The sequence below is a fragment of the Marmota flaviventris genome, chromosome 3 (genome assembly GCF_047511675.1).
Source record: "Marmota flaviventris isolate mMarFla1 chromosome 3, mMarFla1.hap1, whole genome shotgun sequence".
NCBI lineage: Eukaryota > Metazoa > Chordata > Mammalia > Rodentia > Sciuridae > Marmota > Marmota flaviventris.
The window spans coordinates 109842135-109861441 of NC_092500.1; the positions used below are offsets into that span (position 1 = coordinate 109842135).

Genomic DNA, 19307 nt, shown 5'->3' on the forward strand with positions numbered 1-19307 from the left:
TCCTGTGAACATAAATTGGGTGGCTGTAGCAGGTAGCCCTGAGCGGTCAACTGGCCTCTCTTATTATGGAATACTCTTGTTCCCTGGAGCAAAGGTGGCCTCACCTCACATGAGCCATCTCTATAAGTAACAAAATCAGATTGGAAATAAAATTCCATGTATATTTACAGTTTCAAAATTTGTAGAAATTCTCAAACTGAAGAAATGTGTTATTCATTGTTCTCATCGGAAGATTCTATTTGTTCTTGAAATTTTTCACAATGGGACATCTGAACTCCCTAATGCCCAAAAAATTGGAAACAGAATATGTAAGGTTTCTAAATAACAGTAGGAGTTTCTTTATTGAAGTGTTGAGAAGTGAGTCAAAGCCTTCAAAGGCAATGTTAAAAGAGTTTAGCCAACCTCTTGAAACTGACTTTATCACCGTGCCATGATCTAACTCATTTGAGAAAACTGGGAAATGAGTATGACGTAACAGGGGCTCCCCCATGTAGGTTAAAAAGCAAATGGGCACAATGTTGAGCACAGAGAAAGTGGCATGTGAACAATGGCAGGAAAATTTGAATACCAAATACTAAGACTAACTTCAAGGACCTGCAGACAAGCACCTCTGTGGATTGTAGAAACACATAGGAGTCTAAGGACACTGACTCATGCCTAGCCTACATTTTTCTTCTAAGACCTACTTGCATGTCATTTCTTCCCTTTATTTGTAACATACATAAAGAAGAAGATTCAGTACATCTGCAAAGAAGAAGTTGAGTACTGTCATGGACTTTGTGAACCCCCTGTTAAACTATTTCCCATTTTTTCCCATGACTCCTAGGAGGCCACTTGAAACCTAAGTAAAACTCCAGCCCTGATTTGACAGATACCAGGCAGGGCATACAGTGGGTTCGGCATTTAAAAAAATTTTTTTTTCTTATTTCCTGAATTAACAGTTATTTCAAATGTTAATACCTATAGGCTTTCATTGGATTTACAATCACGAGAGAACATGCAAGGTTTAGAACAACCTTAGTCCTGCTTTTGTGACAGCAAAGCAAAAATTAAGAGGGGGAAACGGGTGGCACAGAATGTAAATAGAGAGGTCAGTACACAGTGGGGGATCACTTCTTCAAGTAAAGGTGCAATCTTTTCAACACTAATGACACTTCCTGATGAGTCAGCATTTGTGGAAGAGTCTTACTAATCACAAAACATGCACATTGGCCATTCCTGACAAAAAAAATATGTTCATGCATAGTTATGATCTAATCAAGGCGGCATTGAAAAACAAGAGAAACAGAATGGGAGAAAGAAGTGGTCAACCAAATTTAAAATGTCAACCAAGTCACATGGCTGCTCCACTTGGGTCTTCTATACATTAATTCCTTCCAAACACTATGATGGAAACATTTTTTCCTATGATGACAAGCCTGCATTTTACAGAGGCACGTTTCACTCTAGAAGCATGTCAGACACACTGCTGAGTATGCTGTTTGGGCTGGGCTTTTTGTACCATGACACAGCCATGCAGTAGCTCCCAAATCAGTGAAAAAATACAAGTCAGAAATGATTGCACCTTTATTGGTTGTGATTTGTTGCTCAAATAGATGAGCGCTGGAACATTCCCCCAGAGAGAAAGTAAAACAAAGTCCTCTTCTAAGGTGTTATATTTATCCTGATAGCAAGCCAGAACCCATTTTCTAAGCTATGCCTAAAACTCTTGCTTTTTGTCCAGAAAAATAAGTTAAAATAAAGGAAATGGCAGCTCCTTTTAGCAAGAGCAAGCTGTCTTCTGAATAATAATATAGTTTTTTTAAAAAATCACAGTATTACTTTCTTCCTAATATTTAACATTACTTAATGCAGTTTCCTGCTGTATTTAATAGTAGCATGCTGTTGGATCTACTATTATCTCAGAGCCCAATGAAGCAAACCTTTGGCTGACAGAGTAGACAGAACTCATTTCATATTCTGAAAGCAAAGAAAACTTCATACAAAAGAGAAGAGTATTTGAATGGATGTGCCATTACAAGACATACTGTTTGGGTGCTACTACAAGCAAACAGAGGGACAGTTGCAAGTCTTGAAAATCATACATCCAGTCAACATCATAATGCAATGCACAAGAAGCCAGCAAAAACTGAATATGTGGGAGGGTTTTGCTGAAATACTGTGGAAAAGCAATCACTGTAACTGTACAAAACTTGCTCTCGACATAACATAACATAAAGGCACCATTGATATCTTTCTCATTTTGAAATACTGTAAAAAATTGCTACATATGGCACATAACACATTTTTACATACATATATTTAATTTATAAAAGTTTTTTTTCCTGTTTTCTATTTGCAGAACTGCTAAAATAAAATAAATTGTTTAATTTAAGGTGGAATACTTTATTATATAAAATAAAGTTTTACAGGTGAATCTATGTGTATATTTAGGTTTTATACAGCAATAGGGTCTTGGTTAGCAATTACACTAGACAGCCTGGCCTGTAATTCTTCCTGCGTCGAGAAGCGGCCTGCTGGGTTAGTCCTACTGTCAGCCAGGCGGAAGGCAGGTGCTGCCTCAAGACTGGCTGCCAGGGGGTTCTGTATGCCCAGGAAAGGTGTATCTTCACCTACTCTTTCATCTTCTGTTTCACTCTCTGAGTTACTGTTCTCAGAGCTTGTGTTGCTGTCCATTTCCAACCTGTTGGCAATGTGGCCATTGGGCTTGGTTCTTTTGGCCCGCCGGCTATTGGCGAGTTTCTTAACAGGCTCTTGAGCTGGCTCATACTCCTGGGTCGTTTCATACTCCTCATCCTCCACTATCCTCAAGGGGCTTGGGGGGAGGCTGTTACTCTCATGCGCAGGGTTGTGATGAAAGGTGTTGAATTGCTGAGCGTGGTGTTCATACTTCTTCTCCCGCAGCCTGGGTGGAGTCACAAGAAGCAGAGGTCTCTCTTCTTCCACGAAGGGGCTGACTGCCATGGAGGGCAGGGACACCGTCATGCTGGATGCGGGTGGTGACATTTCCGAAGGGGGCGATTTGGGGGAGCTTGGCGTGTGGAAATCTACAGGTGACATACGAGCCGGGGTGGTCATGGCTGATACATACCTGTGTGAGCACAGAATACCCCACATAAGTGTGGTGGAATAAGAGGCACAGAGCAGGGAGGGCAAGGGGGCAGAGTTCACCATAGGATCTCATCAGAGAACAATATTCATTTGCATACTTTTCAATTTTTAAACTAGGAAATTCAGCACCCTTGGAATAAAAATATTATGTAGCCAAGAGTGTTCCTCACAGGAGTACATGCAAAGATCGGCTAAATTGTCTAGCTCATCAAAACTTTGGGGATTTTCAGTCTCATCATGAGTTTAAACAAAAGCATGTGAGCCAAGAAAAGAGAACACTAGGTCCTAGAAATTACTCAGTTTATAAGGACCAAGGCTCAGGGATTTGGAAGGGAAAGAAGTATTACTTAAATACTATACCTTCCTAAATGCCAAGGGGGTCTTAGAGAATGAAGCCCAAATGGGGAATGGAAGAAGATCTAAGATGAGTTGCTGATAGCTGGATCTGCATGCATTTGGATCTGTGTGCCTTGTTTCTCCTTAGCTCAGCTATAAGGTTATGTCTTATGAAAAAAAAAGAGCATAGTAACTTAGATTTATTCCTGACAACAGTGTCATACATTTGTGTGCTTTCAACTTTTTTTTTTCCATGAAATGCTATTAGTTAACATTCAGTTTGCAACTACCCATCCCAGGGTCCATGACATTCAAAGGTAAGCCTGAAAGAACCTTACATTGGTTTCATAGTTACCACAATGGAGACTATGTCTGGTCTCCAGACTACATCTCTTGCCAACCCTCCACTGCATCAGTCTTTGGCTTCCTAGCAGGAGGACATGAAAATCTTCCTGGCCATCTTTTGTGACTCTTCAAGGGATGACTGGACTATGTTACCTGTCATCATGCCACATCTGACAGCAGTGTATCTCAGTGCCAGGCCCCCAAGTACACTGTTTTTACCATACCACACTTTCTTCCCCCAGAATAAGAAGACCTGATTTTCAGCACTGAGGGGAATGAGTCACATTTCTCAGCTTTTGATAAAAATGTTACCAATGCATAGTACTATAAATGAATCTTTTCTCCACCTTGACAGTCACAGAGTCTAATTCATCATGACCTGTGATGACACAGGACACCACTTTCGGAACTCCAGCTAACAGGAACAGAAAACCTATTAACTTCCCTGCTTTTCCATGATTCATAGTGATATGGATGTGAGATCCAGCTGTGTCTAAAATGGGAAAGTGTCTTGGAGATTGAAATATTTGGGACTCAAGTCTTCAGACTGTATTTTGAGGGTACTGAAATTAAGCTCCTTGAGAAATAATAATCCATATTCAACCAACATGTACAAGTAATTCAGTTTTATCTCCCTGTGGTCTTTAAGTTCAGGTCTATTTTGCAGCCTTCCATGGTATCTGGGATATGCATATCAGCCTTCAAAGATCAACATCACAGGTAGTGATGAAGAAAGAGCTCATCCCAACCTCCTTTTCATGTTCCAAAGGAGACTAAATTAAGATGGACAGATTGCCTTAATACATAAGTATAATTACATGAATTTAAGACTAATGTTTTCAGCCAGTTTAGGACCTGTTTTTTTTTTTTTTTTAAACAAATGGTTTGCAAGGAGAATTTGAATTGGATAAATTCCATACAGTTCTGAAAGACATTTTTGAGGAAGGGTAGTAAAGAAGTCATCAGTTAGTTCTATATGAATTACAAACTAAATAGGTCATCTTTATTGTACTTCCCAGTCCAGAACACAAATAATCTTTCAAAACCATCTCCACCCATGTAACCACCAAATAAATATGGATTTGGCAATATGTAAGCCTTTTTAAAAAAATAAATGGTCAGGGATTAGAATGAGATGACCACAATATAAAATAAAACCCTGTGGATTGGAAAACACACAGGTAGCAGCTTATTCGTGGGCTAAAAACCAATTGGGAATTACTCTCTTCCAGCTTGGGGGAAAATGAATAAAGTGCATGTATGAATTCACTATTCCTATTGAACAACTCCTTCAGTTAACTTTCTTCCATTCTTTACTTTACTTTTGCTTTTACTCCCCCAGCCCTCCTCAATCTCCCCAGAACAAGGATCAAACATTCTGGAATAAAGGGCCATAAAGAAGGCAACAACGTCTTCTTTGAAAACCACCTATGAAGACCACCAGACACATTCCTTCTTGGAACTTTATAAAAGGGATACTATTTAGTGGAACACAAGCAGCTGTTCCCCCATGACTGTCAGCAAAGACAAACTTAACTGAGGCTGGAAAGTAAGACAGAGTTAGCACATGAGAACATGAGACCAGCTTGACCACCGATTTAAGAGTTTGGATAACTGGCAAATTGGAATTAAAGGGTCCTCATCAGACATTGATGCCATCTCTCTAATGTTATGACTGAGGAACCTAGACCCAGAATGGGTCTGAGACTATGGCCAGTTCTGGGAACTCCAAGTCTGCTGCACCTTCCACATCAAATCATTCCAGCTCTTTAAGAGTCTGTTGCCTGCCAGGCACTGGGACGATGAGAGAAGCTCAGAAGAAATAAGTTCCATCAAAAAGATGACTTCAACTAGGTGCACTCCTAGAAATGGGAACTGCCGCCCTTATTCTGATAAGGCAGCTCTCCTTGGGTGAGACGCAGGTGCTCATGGGATTCTTTAACTGAGGTTCTCCTGGGCAGTAGCTTTGCCCCTCGCTTTTACCTTTCGCTATGAGGAGAGTCTCGGTAGGAGTCAGGGGTTTCTCTGGCATGCCTGAGGAAGCTGTTACACTCGCGAGGGCCTCCTATGCCATTAAGACGTCCTCTTGGGCCCCCAGTTGGGCTGCTGTGCCTACTGTTTTCTACTGATGACGTCATGATTACAGAATGGCTTTCCGACATGATGCTTTCTGTGTGTCCGTTGCTCCAGCTAGAAGGGAAATGTGAGAGGAAGTGAGTTTTGTTTGGTTTTATGACATGCAGACATGGAAATGAAAGGAAGTTATTCTGACAGATATTTCCAATTAATGATACATTAGAAGCTCTCTACAACAGTAATTGTGTAAGAAAAGAATTGATACAAAGAAACTTGCCATAGAGAGGGCTTTGTGAACATAGTTTATTCATTTATTTGTTCATTCATTCAATAAATATTAATCAAGTGCCACTATGTATTAAATGTTCTTAGTCCTTGTGTTCTTGAATCCTTTAGGTCAGAGAAATGTCATGTTGTACCAGTTACATTTGGAAGTGCAGTGTTATTCTTGGTAGCCTGCAATCAATTTGAGATCACCAGGGCATTTGAGAATTTAGGGTTCACCAATCTTCATGTACATTTTCCAAGGCAATCCAAGTATTATATAAAATCCAGTTTCTAAGTATTATATAGAATCCTAGAATTTTCTCTGTGTAGCAATTCAGTGAGTAGCAGCAGGTGAGTGACGACAATCTCTAGAATGGGGAAGAACAACCCTATAAAGTAGATGTTATTATCCACCACCATTTTTGTTGTTGGTGGTACCAGGGATTGAACTCAGAGGCACTCAACCACTGAGCTACATCCCCAGCCATTTTCTGTATTTTATTTAGAGACAGGGTCTCACTGAGTTGCTTAGGGCCTCACTTAATTGCTGAGGTTGGCTTTGAATTGGTGATCCTCCTGCCTCAGCTTCCAGGGGCACTGGGATTACACGCGTGTGCCACCATGCCTGGCTACCATCACTTTTTTTTTTTTTTTTGATAATGGAAAACCTGAGGCTCAGATTTACACAGCTATTGAGAGTAGAGTCAACCAATGTCCAAAGTCTGTTCATATCCAAGGTCTGTATATTGTACTGCCTCCCAAGTGTCTCCTTTCTTAATGCAATGATAGTAAAAGCTCACGTGCAAAAATTCATTCTTAGAGAACTACTGTGGAATTTTTATATTTTCATACCTGTGGCTAGGAGTCTGGGTGACAGTTGTGGAGTGATGAGCCGTTGAGGTATAATGACTAGTGGAAAAAGATGTCTCAGCTTCTCTCTCAACAATATGCTCGCTAGATATGACGTTTTTAGATACGTATTGCTGGGTAGACACAGAGACACAACTTGAAGATGCATGTAAATCAAAATACTAAAATTGTTACACACAATAATCTGTTTTTGTACACAAGTTTCATAATAACTTTCATTTCTCCAGTGCTGTATGGCAAATCCTCTCGGCTACTTTGGATTTTAGATTGGATGAAAAAAATGGAATTAATTACTCTCTGGATGCACACACAATATAGGTCCTAAAATCACGACTAACTTCATTTTCTCAGAAAAAGACCTTTCTTCTCCCTCATTTCCAGTTAATTACCTGACTAGAATTCAAAACAAATTCTGATACTCATTTTTGTCAGGATTGTTGCAAGTCAAAGAAGATTACCAGATATTTTTGATTAAAAGAAAAGCATACCTTATCTTACTTCAAATTTCAAGTCACTTGAAAAAAATTAATTTCAATATTTTGGATCTTCTTTCCTTTTTCAATATCATGGTGTCAATACTGCCCTACTAATATTAAAATTTCTAACTTGTCAATGGTAACATTAACAAGGGTATTACAAAATTTGAAGGGCTTACAATAGTTGTCAAGGTGACACATCTATGAATACCTAGTATACAGAGGGCCTTACATTTAGTGCAACTACATTTTATTTCATTTTCATCAGCAAACCACTGTAGCTATTGCTGCCCTCTATCAGTGAGAAGATGTATTTTAAAAGTTGTTTTGAAGTTGTACTTTAAATGCTATTAGTATTTCTAACAAATTGAATTAAATAACAGGAAAAGAAATGGAATGGACTATTTGTTGATAAACAGGGCACTTTATATTCTGATGAGCTATGAAGACTAAAGCACCTGATCTCTTTGTGATAGCCCAAAAATGTACAACTTGGATTATGCATGAAACTCCAGCTGGTTCTGTTCATGGAAAGACTATTCCATAGGGATCTTCCTGGGAATTATAGCTGGTTAGGTATATATAAGGAAAAGATACAGAGTGACTTATCTCTGGTCCATGCACATTCTGCTCTTGCTTCTTGAGGGGTGACATAAACTTAATGAATCTAAGTGCCACTAGGCTGTTCCATGTAAGTTATTTTATCCTACTACTCACAAGAAGTCTTTGAAGCATTTATTATTTTTAGGTTTGTTTTCATAATAAATAAGATTGAGAAAAGGTTACAGCCTAAGGTCACACCATTTAGAGCCATAATAGAATTCAGGCACTCATGGCAGTAAGACTCTTGATATATTATAACATATATAATAACATATTATAGTGATGTTGGTAGAGAATGCACTTATTAGCCCTGCAGAACACTTTGATGAACACCATTAGGTGGAGGTAAGCAAGAAAGTTTATTAACCTATCAGCACCTTGCCCCAATAATGTTCTATAGATCTCTGCTATAAGATGTGGGGTAATCTAGAAACCACTATCTCCAGACATGGTTCTATAACATTTCTGCTCTACTAAGTATACACCTTTTTTTCCAATAGGGTAGAAAAATGATTACTACAATACAATCTTTGGGAATTGATCTATTAAAAAGCCATATAACAGAGGGAAATTAAAAAAATGAAACAAGAAGTATTTTTCTGGAATATAAAGAGTAACACTTCAAAAGCCAGGAGGTCTAAGTACAGTGCTTGTTCTTGTCTATAAAAACAGAGAGGTTTGGAAGCTGATGATATATAGTCTCCAGAACTGAAAATTCTATCATCTAGTTGAATTTAAGGGCCAAGTTCTTGGTAAAGTATAAACAAAATATTTGAATGCTTAAGGAGGCATCTCATCTGGAGTGCTTGGTATCACATAGAACAAGCCAGGGAGTAGCAAGCATTACATTCTCCCAATTTTTCTACTGCGAAGCATGTTTGATAAGTCACTTGACCTTTCCATGCCCTAATTTCTTCCTTTGGGAATCAGAATCAGTAAATCATCAATTACTGTAAAGTGCCCCTACTAAATATCACTCCAAATCCGTGGCTCAGTTATCTGTACTAATCAGTTATAGACTGGAAGAGTCTTCATTTCCAAATTATTAAAAAATACAAATTCCTTCTGATTCTGGTTTTATTAATTTTATTACATTGTTTTTGTTTTCTTCCTCCTGTTCCAGCCTCCCTGCAGAACAAACCCAACATTATGATTCCAATTCCTTAATGAACACTTTATAAGAGGAAATGTGTGGGTTTTACAGAAACCAAATCCACTTTAAAAAAAATGTTCCCATTATTTTCTCCTGGTGAAATCTTGGTTTCCTGGAAGCCATGGTGATTAATGGCAGCAGCTAAGAGCCTAAGAGCTTAGAAAATAAACTTCAAGATGCCAGTACAAAAGGGACATGCGTAGTTTGTCTCACTGGCCAGTCAACATACATTCACCAGCTGCACATTCTCCGGGGGTGGATTAGGATGGTGAGGCCCATTGGCTATGTTCACCATGTTGTTCCTTTCAGAACGAAGACTCTGTCGAAGCCGGTCATGAAGCTTTTTCCGCTGTTTCCTAGATGTAAAAAAGGAAGCATAATTTTTTTCCTATTATTTACATTTCTTAGTACAGCCAAATCTTTATTCTACCAACACCTATGAATAATTCAAGGCAGTGGCTTGGTGGTGAGGAGGAGAACAGGACTATATGCCATTCCAGAATAAGTAGGCTCATACATCCTCAGCAATTGGGCTTGAAAAGCTGTGTGGGATTCTTACAGAAACTTAACTGTTTCACTGAAGAAAAAGAAAGAAGGAGGAGAAAACAAATATGTTGGTATTTGGCTAAAATCCCAACTTTCTTAATCAATCCATCTTCCCCTAAACCTTACAGATGGTCATTGGTCTTAGATAACAATTCGTGCTGTAGAATTGATGACTGATTCTATTTGTAGTTTTTTTCCCCTGTGGATTCCTTCAGAAAATACACTTAGTTTCAAATCTGTACATTATACACAGTGTGTGTGTTTTGGGGGGGCTCATATAGTGAGATTGGACATATTTTGCCCCTAGGTTTTGGCACAATTATAATGTGGTCTTACCCCTGTAATGCTTTTTGTGTAAGCAGGTAGTGAATATTAAGACTGAATCTAATAAGTCGTATGAGGTCAATTCCATGAAGGTTTATCTCTCTCACCTACTCAATTCTGGCAGCATGCTAAATCATGGGGTATTAAGAAAATACAATTTATGCCCTTAATTTTGTGGTACAAAAGCATATTATTTTTTTCCTCAATGCAATATTCAAATCATGAAAATATCTCCATGACTAGTTTTGGCAAGAGTATATCATGTTATGAGGAAATGTTTTTTTTTTAATTCCTGTTAATTTAACATTATTTCAGACTTAAAGACAGAAAAATGAAGGGCAAACAATAAATACATTTGTCAAGATGGACCAAGTTTTTAGGGTCAATCAGTGGCCACAAATCTATTTTAAAGCTTTCCCTGTAGCTCTTTCTAAGCAAACTTTGCTTATTTTACTCTCATGAGATTCCTTTTATGTACCTCACTCATCCTTTGACAGCATTTACACTGGCAACCCAAGTAAGTAGAACTGAAACATTTTTCACTCTTTTAGAAAACTACATTTAAAATACCACCGAGTATTTCTTTTATCTCCCAAGTTTGTATAAACTGGATTTGTTCTCAGCAATGATGTGTCAAGTGCATCTCTGGCACCTATATTTCCCTTTTAGTACATGATCCCTGTGTGCACATATTTGCATGCACAACTACATACATGCATTCTTGTGCTTCTATACAAGCCTGTCCTTCCAAATGTTCATCCATTTGTATGGCTATGGTCACATGTTAGAAATTTCCTGAACGCTTTCACAGAAAACACAAAGCTTTCCAATGTGTGTGATTAGGAAAGGTCCTCAAAGTGCATTTTTAAAGGGAAAAATAAGGGGGAAAGTGCTTCATCCCTCTTTCTCCCAGGATTAGGGTGTGAAGCATGGTGTCTACAAAGCCCTGGCCACCTAAGCCATCTGTGCACTAAGGAGAGAGAAAGGTGTGGAGGATGAAGTTTACTTGGTTTTGCAGTAGGCCACCACACACATGATGCCGACCACCAGCAGGGCGATGCAGATGCCGCTTATGGTCAGCACTCTCTTCTGGTAGAGCTCCTCCGCTTCTGGAAAGGGGTGAGAGCAGATGTCATTAAGGTCACTTATAATTGCCAGGATTTACTACAACTGAACAGCTGGCATGCTGCATGACATTGTCCGTGTTCACAAGAAAATAAATACAATTCCTTGCATTTACAGACATAATCTAAGAAACAACATGCTCTGTGCTACACTTTGAGCATCAATAACAAAGCCAGCTGAGTCCATTGACAATAAAATAATATACTCTAAAAATTATACCAATAACAAGCTATATATATACATATACATATATATATATACATATACATATATATACATATATCTTTATAATATAAAACTGGAAAATTATAAACGTTAATTATAACATAGCAATTTGGTTAACACATGGTAGATATTTTAAAATCTTTTGCAAAAATTAAAAAAAAAAACTCTTGCAAAGACAACAGGAATAAACACCATTAAAAGGAGCTAAGATTGGCAGCTCTGATACTCTCCTTTTCACCTTCCTCCCTTCTCCACCCTCACCTCCAACCCAGCTATTTATGTCATCATTCATATCCAGTGGTCTTTACAAAGAGTCATTTCTAACTTAAAAAATTAAATTAAAAGACATCTGCAAACATGAACTTGGCTTGTAGTTAGCAAGTACATTAATGTAAGGTTCCTTTGATTCAATAGTAAAATGTAAAAATATAGTTAGCATAATATGGAGTAGCACTGTATCCAAGTATTAGTCACTGTATCCAAGAAAATCTAATATGATGGGTAAGGTAGTCCTGGAGCAAAATTAAGCTTTGTTCTTTGGAGGACAATGCTTATCACTTCATAAGTTGAAATTAGATAACTGGTTTATTTGTCCAAAGAAACAAGTCACTAGCACAAATGATGTATCATTTGGAATAGAGTATTTCTTCCTACATTGGCCAACTTGGCAAATTAGATATTCTACTAAGGAAGTATGATGCTTAGAACTTTGAACTAAAGGTACTACTTTACTCTATGTGCAATTATTCTCTAATTCATGGAAATTTTTCTATTTGCAAATTAGTTTCTTTGGGGGATAACTTGATTATACTAAGGTAGGTCAGGTTCTTAACAAGATTTGCTGACTTAATGGGGACCTTGATCCCTTAGGAGCTGAGCTTTCAACAGTCTAATTACATTTATTGGAAGATCTTCACAAGTTCACTCAGAAAGAGAACTCAGCCAGTACATAGTAAGTAACTCTTTACTTGCCATGATAGTTATTAAGCTGGTCAAGAACTGGAGAATATTGTACAGATAAACTGGCTTATCAGGACATCAGCAAGGGACCCTTAAAGAATATTTCCATGGTACATTCTCAGTCTCAACAACAATAACTTTTAGTCTTTGGAGAGAGGGCAACTCACAGGAAGTTTTCTTGAGATGAAAAAGTGAATTTTAATTTCTAGGACACAGTGGACCTTATCATTAAACAAAACATTTCCTACAAGCCGAGCCCATGATAATCAAATTCCAGTTAACAGGTCAAGAACATTGTCAAATCAAATTAATAGAGCACTGATTATTAACAGGAGGAGAAGGAGAATAGAAGTCAGTGGGTAAAAGAGTAGAATGCTGCATAGATTATACAAAAACAAACTGAAGGGGTTGGAAGTAGAAAGGAAAAACAAACCGAGAGGACAGACAGGCTGACAGAATGACAGAGAGAGTGAGGAAGTCAAGTACGAGGGAAAACAAGGTTAAAAGTTAGGGAGCCTTCTGAAGTCCCTGGCACAGCATGCCTGATACTAAGGGAGGAACAATAAATAAATAAAAGAAAACCAGAAGGAGGAGATGCTTGGGTGGAAGAAAAGGTGGATGCAAAGTTGGAAGGGTTATCCCATACAGCATAACTCCTACCCTAGGCTAGCAGTTGTGTGCAAGCCACAATTAGAAAGCAAAGCAGCTGGTGCATTGCGATGCAACACTGCAACGGGAGACATAGAGTTGGTGTCATGGATTTTTGAGCCGCAAAAGTCAAACGAGGACATGGAATGTGAGTGCTTATATGTTAATTGCTTGTGTCTGTTGCCTCCTCTCCCTTCATAGCCACAGGACTGGTAATTAATTTTTATGAGTTTTTATCTGTGAGCTGAGGCTGCTATAACTTCCTTTCCTGACCTTGGCATCCCAATCAGTTTTTAGCATATATATGTAAGAAGCAGAGGTATCACCCCACTGTTCCTTCTCCATGGGGCCCAGGATGCAGAACAGGGATCCTTCATCTGTGATGAATTGATTAAGAAATATGAATGTCACTGTTGCCACCAGGAAGGGTGGAGCCCTGAGTTTTCCACTCTGGCTTACTCTTTTTTTAAAAAAAATTCTTTTAAAATGGTAAGGCTGGGGTGAGGATGCAGCTTAATGGTAGAATTTGCCAAGCATGAGTTCCATATCCAGCTCCGCCAACAAAACAAAACAAAAGGCAAGACCTTAGTTGCACCTGATCACTGACATTCTACCTTTAGAAAAAGCTGAGAAACTGCTTCTACAAACTTCAAAAGTGGGGTCATACATGAAGGCTTGTCAGGGGAAAAATGATATTGTGCACTCTCAGGGATCCTTTTGATAAATTTTCATTTGGTTGTTGCTATGAAATAGATTGAGTTGGATTTGTGAACAATGGCACAGAATGACTGGCCCCTTCTTCCTGTGGTACACAGGAAGATGGTGTCCAGTTGAATGATTATTTCATGGGAATAAAAAGCTCAATAAAGGACAAAGGATAATATAAGAGTACTAAAATGAACTAATTAAAGGCAAAGCCTACAGAATACAGACCTGGGATTAAAACTCCATATTCACATCAGCATTTAACTAAATGCACTACAAACATTTCTATATGACTTTTTAAAATGATTTTGCCAGATCATGTAATCTCTACAATAGTAATATGCTGAGGGAAAAACACATAGAAAACCATAGCAGAAGGACTAGGTTCCTTTATCCCCCTTTGCTTCATAGTTTATTCTTTAGGTGGCAGGGCCCATAGGGCAAGAGCAAATCAGAACTCTGCTGAAAAACAAGAATCTGTCAGTCCAATTGGGGGATCAGTCTTCCTGTATGGAAATACTCCTGGGTTGCAATGCTGGATGCATTGTATGAATCAGAGCAAGCATATTTTTCAGTCTGATGTGCCCAGGCCAAGGACAGAGCCCTTGTCCTTCTCAGTTTGAATTGATCTTTAAGATCAAATTTTCTTTAAGGATGCAATGCCCTTGACTAGTATGCTCTGAGGGCTTTGAAAAGTGAGTCTTACAGGTATGTAGATGCCAGCACATAGTCTTCACTGACCCTTGAAAGATCTTACTGAAGTAACTGTATATCTCAACTATTTGACTTCATTATTTTGAAATACAAATATTGAATTCTATAGTCAGAGCCAAAAGTTATAAAGGAGGAGCTATCCTATGAGTGACAAGGGGTAAGGGGAGTGGCAGGATCTTTTTCCTCCCTGCAGAAACCGGAACACTTTTTATCATGGGGGAGGAACCCCCAACAGTGATAACTGCTGCTCCCTCTTGGGCTCCCTAGTCTTGGAAGACGCTTTTTGATGCCCAAAGGCTTATTCATGTAAATATGGGCTTTCATCAAAGTAAGAGTTTTCTTCTGGATTTTTTTTTGAGGGGGCTGGGGGTGGGGCAGTTCATTGAGTTGCTATCCCTGTAACTGCTAGAGCTTGCAACTGCCTCATTTGCCACAAGAAAGTACATTAGGGGTAGACAGTTGTTGACATCCAAAAAGGCTGTAGGGCACCCCTGCTGCATGATGTCACTAAAATCAGCTTCATAGGAATTAGATACTGTCCTGTTAAGCAGGACATTATGCTGTTGAGCCTAGACCCTGTTCCAGAGCTGCACGCAGCATTCCAGTGAGATAGCCTGGCCTGGCACTGTGAAGACCAGGCAAAGGAGCACAGCTTCCTGTTCCTTGCAGAACTGGCTTTTTCACCCCACTATTTAGTATGAAGGCCTTCGGGAGTATGCCCAAGTCTCATCTGCTCATAAGAGAAATTTTTTATATTCACAGTGTGAAATTTTCTATTTGATTACTTGTCTGGATCATCTTAGTGACTCAAATTTAATTCCATTAGCACTGGAATTTCCACCTAAAATAGCACAAGGCTTCTTTCTTTCTGTTTTCTATTTCCTTGCTCATTAGATAATGAAGTTGACTAGAGTCAAACTTGAACATCTCCAGAAAACTTGAGTGATTCAAGTCTGTGCACGTAATACTGTGTTGCACTGTAAGGGCTTTTTCTTACTATATTAAATAGGTGGTTTTGTATTGTATCTTAAGTGCCCATCAGTTAAGAGGTACTGTGTTTTTTAAGCAGGTACCATTTAAAGCTTCCTTTGTTCTCATGCCCCTAGTTTGACTTCTCCTCTACCCTTGTGCACCACTCTAACTTACCCCAGTTTTTTTTTTTTTTAAAAAAAGGATAGCCAAATCCAATCAGTGGGTCTGTCACACAATGTGGGATGTACATGAATGTAGCAGCAGGGGCAGGTGATTTTAAACTATTACTGAAGGAAAGTAGCTTGAGACTTTAAAAACTGCTGCATTCAGTAACATTTCAATAAACTAATCATAGATTGACAGCAGAGAAATCATTGTTATAGCTGTATGATCCCTTCTAAAGAAAAAGGAAATTAGTTAGGAACTGAAAAGTAAGAGTAGGAAGGGAAAAAGATTTCAGCTCATAGGCTCTAAAATTCTGCAGGCTAAAAGGAATGATGATTGGTCCATACCCATAAATTCAATCCCAAGATGCTCTGCCAATGCAGAAAGTTGACAAAAAAAGAAAGAAAGGGAAAAAGTTTCAGAAAGAGCAATACACTGCACTCCAAAACACATTACACATGACTATTATAGCTCTCTGTGCGTGCACATTGAACAGGACAAATGGGTGGTTAACAAAGCAGTGCTCAGGTATGCCACTCTGAGTCCACACAGGAACTTCTGTATTTTAGATAATGTGCAAATACCAGCACATTCTCTTTATTAACCCTTAAAAGACTTTACTGAGGGAGAATTTTCATAGCTGAACTATCCTCTACTTTCCTCATTGCTTGAAAATAGCAATGTTATTTTATTTTTAATCATCAAAAAAGCACTTGGTATTATTTCATTTTCATTTTAATAATGTCCCAAGGAAGTAAATTATTATTTTTATTTTTATATTTACTGAAAGACACATAGTGGCAGAGTCAGGAGTAGAAGCCAAAGGAGAGTAATTTGGTCTGAAATTTTTATCACATTGGATTTATGTTTTTCATTGCTTGTGTGTAGTTACATTTCAGTATTTATTATTTTTTATTTTTATTTCTAATCTGTTTCTCCTTCCGCTTCCTTCAGTACTTCATAACATGTTTCATTCAAATAAAACAACAAATGCTTCTACCTAAAAAAATCTGAGATAGGCACGTGAGAAACTGGAGATTGCTTGCATTTTTTTCTCATAATTTCTGTGTGGTATTGGACAACTCTATGTACCAGTTTTTCAGATTGCAAAATTTTTTTTAAAAAATGTATTTTTTATAGTATGTGTGGAGGGGAGATATAGTTTCTAGGACCCTTTGATTTTAATTTCATACTCTTTCAAGTAAAAATTAGAGCCAATTAGATCATGTCTCCACAGTGCTGGGCTCTGGTGGTCACAGGTACCAAGAGGATCTGCAGGGAAAGAGACTCAAAAGTGTGAGCCCACAAACAGCAATCCTGGCAGCTCTAGACACTCTTGGATTTCAGAAAAGCAGAACCTGCATAGGCTCAAATAAGGAAATGGGAGAAAGAGGCAAAGAAAGGAAAAAAAAAAAAAACCCAACAACTCCAGGAAGGGCACTTTTCATTCTTTTAACAAAAATTGATAGTCTGGTTTCGTTAGGTGGAAATTTGAGGATTTCTCTTACTTATGTCTGCATGGCATAAAATAAGGTCTATATTTTCTTCCCTTGATCACAGATTTGAGAGATGCCAGAATGAGACCTTAACAAAATGAGCCATCTCTTAAGTTTGAAAAAAGGTATGGAGGGGTGTTACTCAGTTTGGGCATGGAGAAAGCTCCTCCTGCAGAGATGGGAAGAGTGGAATGTATGAGCTGGAGTCATCCTGGTTTCAAGTCCTGCCTCTGCCATTTAATGATTGAATGACTTTGGAAATGTAAAATTCTCATTGACCTAATTCATGTGATACACTTTCCTCACTGGGCAACCATGTGGAATAAAGGAGATATGAAAAAATGTTGCCCAGCAGAAGGAGGAGTTAACATTTTGGGAAACAGACACATTTACAGCTATACCTTGGGGCACTTAAGGCACTCAGGTTGACTTTTCACAACTTTTGTGCCCTTGAAAATTCTGAAAGCCCTTGGGATATATCTAAAAAATAAACTTTAAAACTTGCAGCATCTTAAGGAAATAAAACTTCCCAAATTAAAAATACATATGTACTATGTATTTGATAATGGGAGGCACTACGTATTATTTTCTTCTGCCTTGGGTCCAATGTACTCAGACAATAATCTGAATTTTTCACTAATTAAAAGCTAGGGAATATAGAGTTAATTTGGTTACATGAGATATTCATAGTAGAATAAATTATTCAAATCCAAACAAATTTCTTTTGCCTCTGAACAATGTTCAGTTTGTCAAATTGACATTTATTTCCCCATTTGCTTTCTTCATGTAAACTTTGGCACATTGATGTGAAAAAAATTCATTTCTCAAGGAAATCAATAATAAATTTTCAAGAATGTGACCCAATTTCCCTTTTATGTGCCCCTCCATCTCTTGCTTTTCACTTCTACCAGTCAGTAATATTTTAAGGGTTAAAACCAAGACATATCTAGAGTAACTCATTCCAAAGATTCATTTTTCCATGCCTACGTGAACACTGCTAATGATCTATATTAGTTGCATAGAAAGCTTAGTTAAGTTTTCAATAAAATTAGTAGCATGCCCATGCATACATATTGCTGCATTTACAGTTTTATAGGTAAGTCTGTGAGCCTAACTATAATTTCATTTCAAGGGAAGTCATTCATATCAGGCAGGTCCAATTTCAAATAATTCAATGGGAAATTGGTATTTAAAACTGGAATCTTCTGGCCATAAGCCTTAACAAGGAAACAAGCATAGGAAACATGCATTGGTCATTCTAGAACCGGAGCAAAAACTGCTCTAATTTATTTCTACTGTTGGTGGTTACATTTCTTTCATCATAATTCAAAAAAAGCAGAATATGCAAACACTTTTCATTTTGTGAAGAGGTTATTTCTATCTGTTCTATTTAATCTAATGTTGGCTTAGTCTCATTATGTATCACATGCTTCCTATTGAATTGCTGCCTAGCCACTACATTTTTCAAATTAAATTAATAATTCAAAAACACAAAGGTTACTGTAAACAATTTAGTTTCCTTTTCTACATGTGATTTCCTGCTGTGCCCTTGGTGATATAAAAAATTAATTTAAATCTAAGAGTCTTCAGAAACTATTAAGTATTGACTCACTAATCCTTTGCCTTAGGATTTTATAATTACTTTTAGAAAACTGATTAACCTGGAGGTTAATTTAAATTTTCAACTGCATTAGTGGAAAGAACAATAAAACAACTTTCTTTCACCAAAATTATATATCCATTGCAATTATGGTTTCTGTTAAAATTCTGAGACATTCCAGTATTTGTTCTGTAACATCTTGGAGCTGTTTATGCAAATAATGTCGAAGACTGTGTAGTTCTGATTTCTTGTACCTATAAAACTTCTAAAGGAATTCTCTGAATGCCAATTCCAAACTGGACCAATTTAGTGTCTGACTTTAATTTTAGACTTACCTTTGTAAATGTAGATACTTTTATTTTCACATATGCCAATCCATATTGTCATTGAGCCCTTTGAAATGTAATAGCAGACTTTCTCCTTATTCCCAGGATCCACATGCACATGAACACACACACACACACACACACACAGAGTAAAATCTCACACTCAGTTGGAACTTATGAATTTTGTCATAGATGGAGTGTCTTTGTTCTACTGTTATCAGGATACCATTTAATAAATACATTATTACAACAGGTTTTGAAAGC

At 37.8% G+C, this 19307-nt stretch overlaps 1 protein-coding gene across 6 annotated transcripts in view; it reads right to left on the reverse strand.

Annotated features, from left to right (window-relative positions):
- Positions 1-2436: 2436 nt before the first annotated feature.
- Positions 2437-19307, reverse strand: part of Nrg1 (neuregulin 1) — a 1010326-nt gene continuing 993455 nt past the window's right edge. For 3 of the 6 annotated variants that reach the window (XM_027939248.1, XM_027939247.1, XM_027939257.2), the window contains exons 4-8: positions 11114-11216; positions 9467-9593; positions 6988-7118; positions 5776-5982; positions 2437-3091 (exon numbers count right to left, since the gene is read on the reverse strand). In XM_027939248.1, coding sequence (XP_027795049.1) covers positions 2437-3091; positions 5776-5982; positions 6988-7118; positions 9467-9593; positions 11114-11216 — 1223 coding nt within the window. Of the gene's footprint in view, positions 3092-3493; positions 3615-5775; positions 5983-6987; positions 7119-9466; positions 9594-11113; positions 11217-15968; positions 15993-19307 lie in introns of those variants that run through there. The other 3 variants (XM_027939246.3, XM_027939255.3, XM_027939260.2) reach the window with 3 other exon arrangements.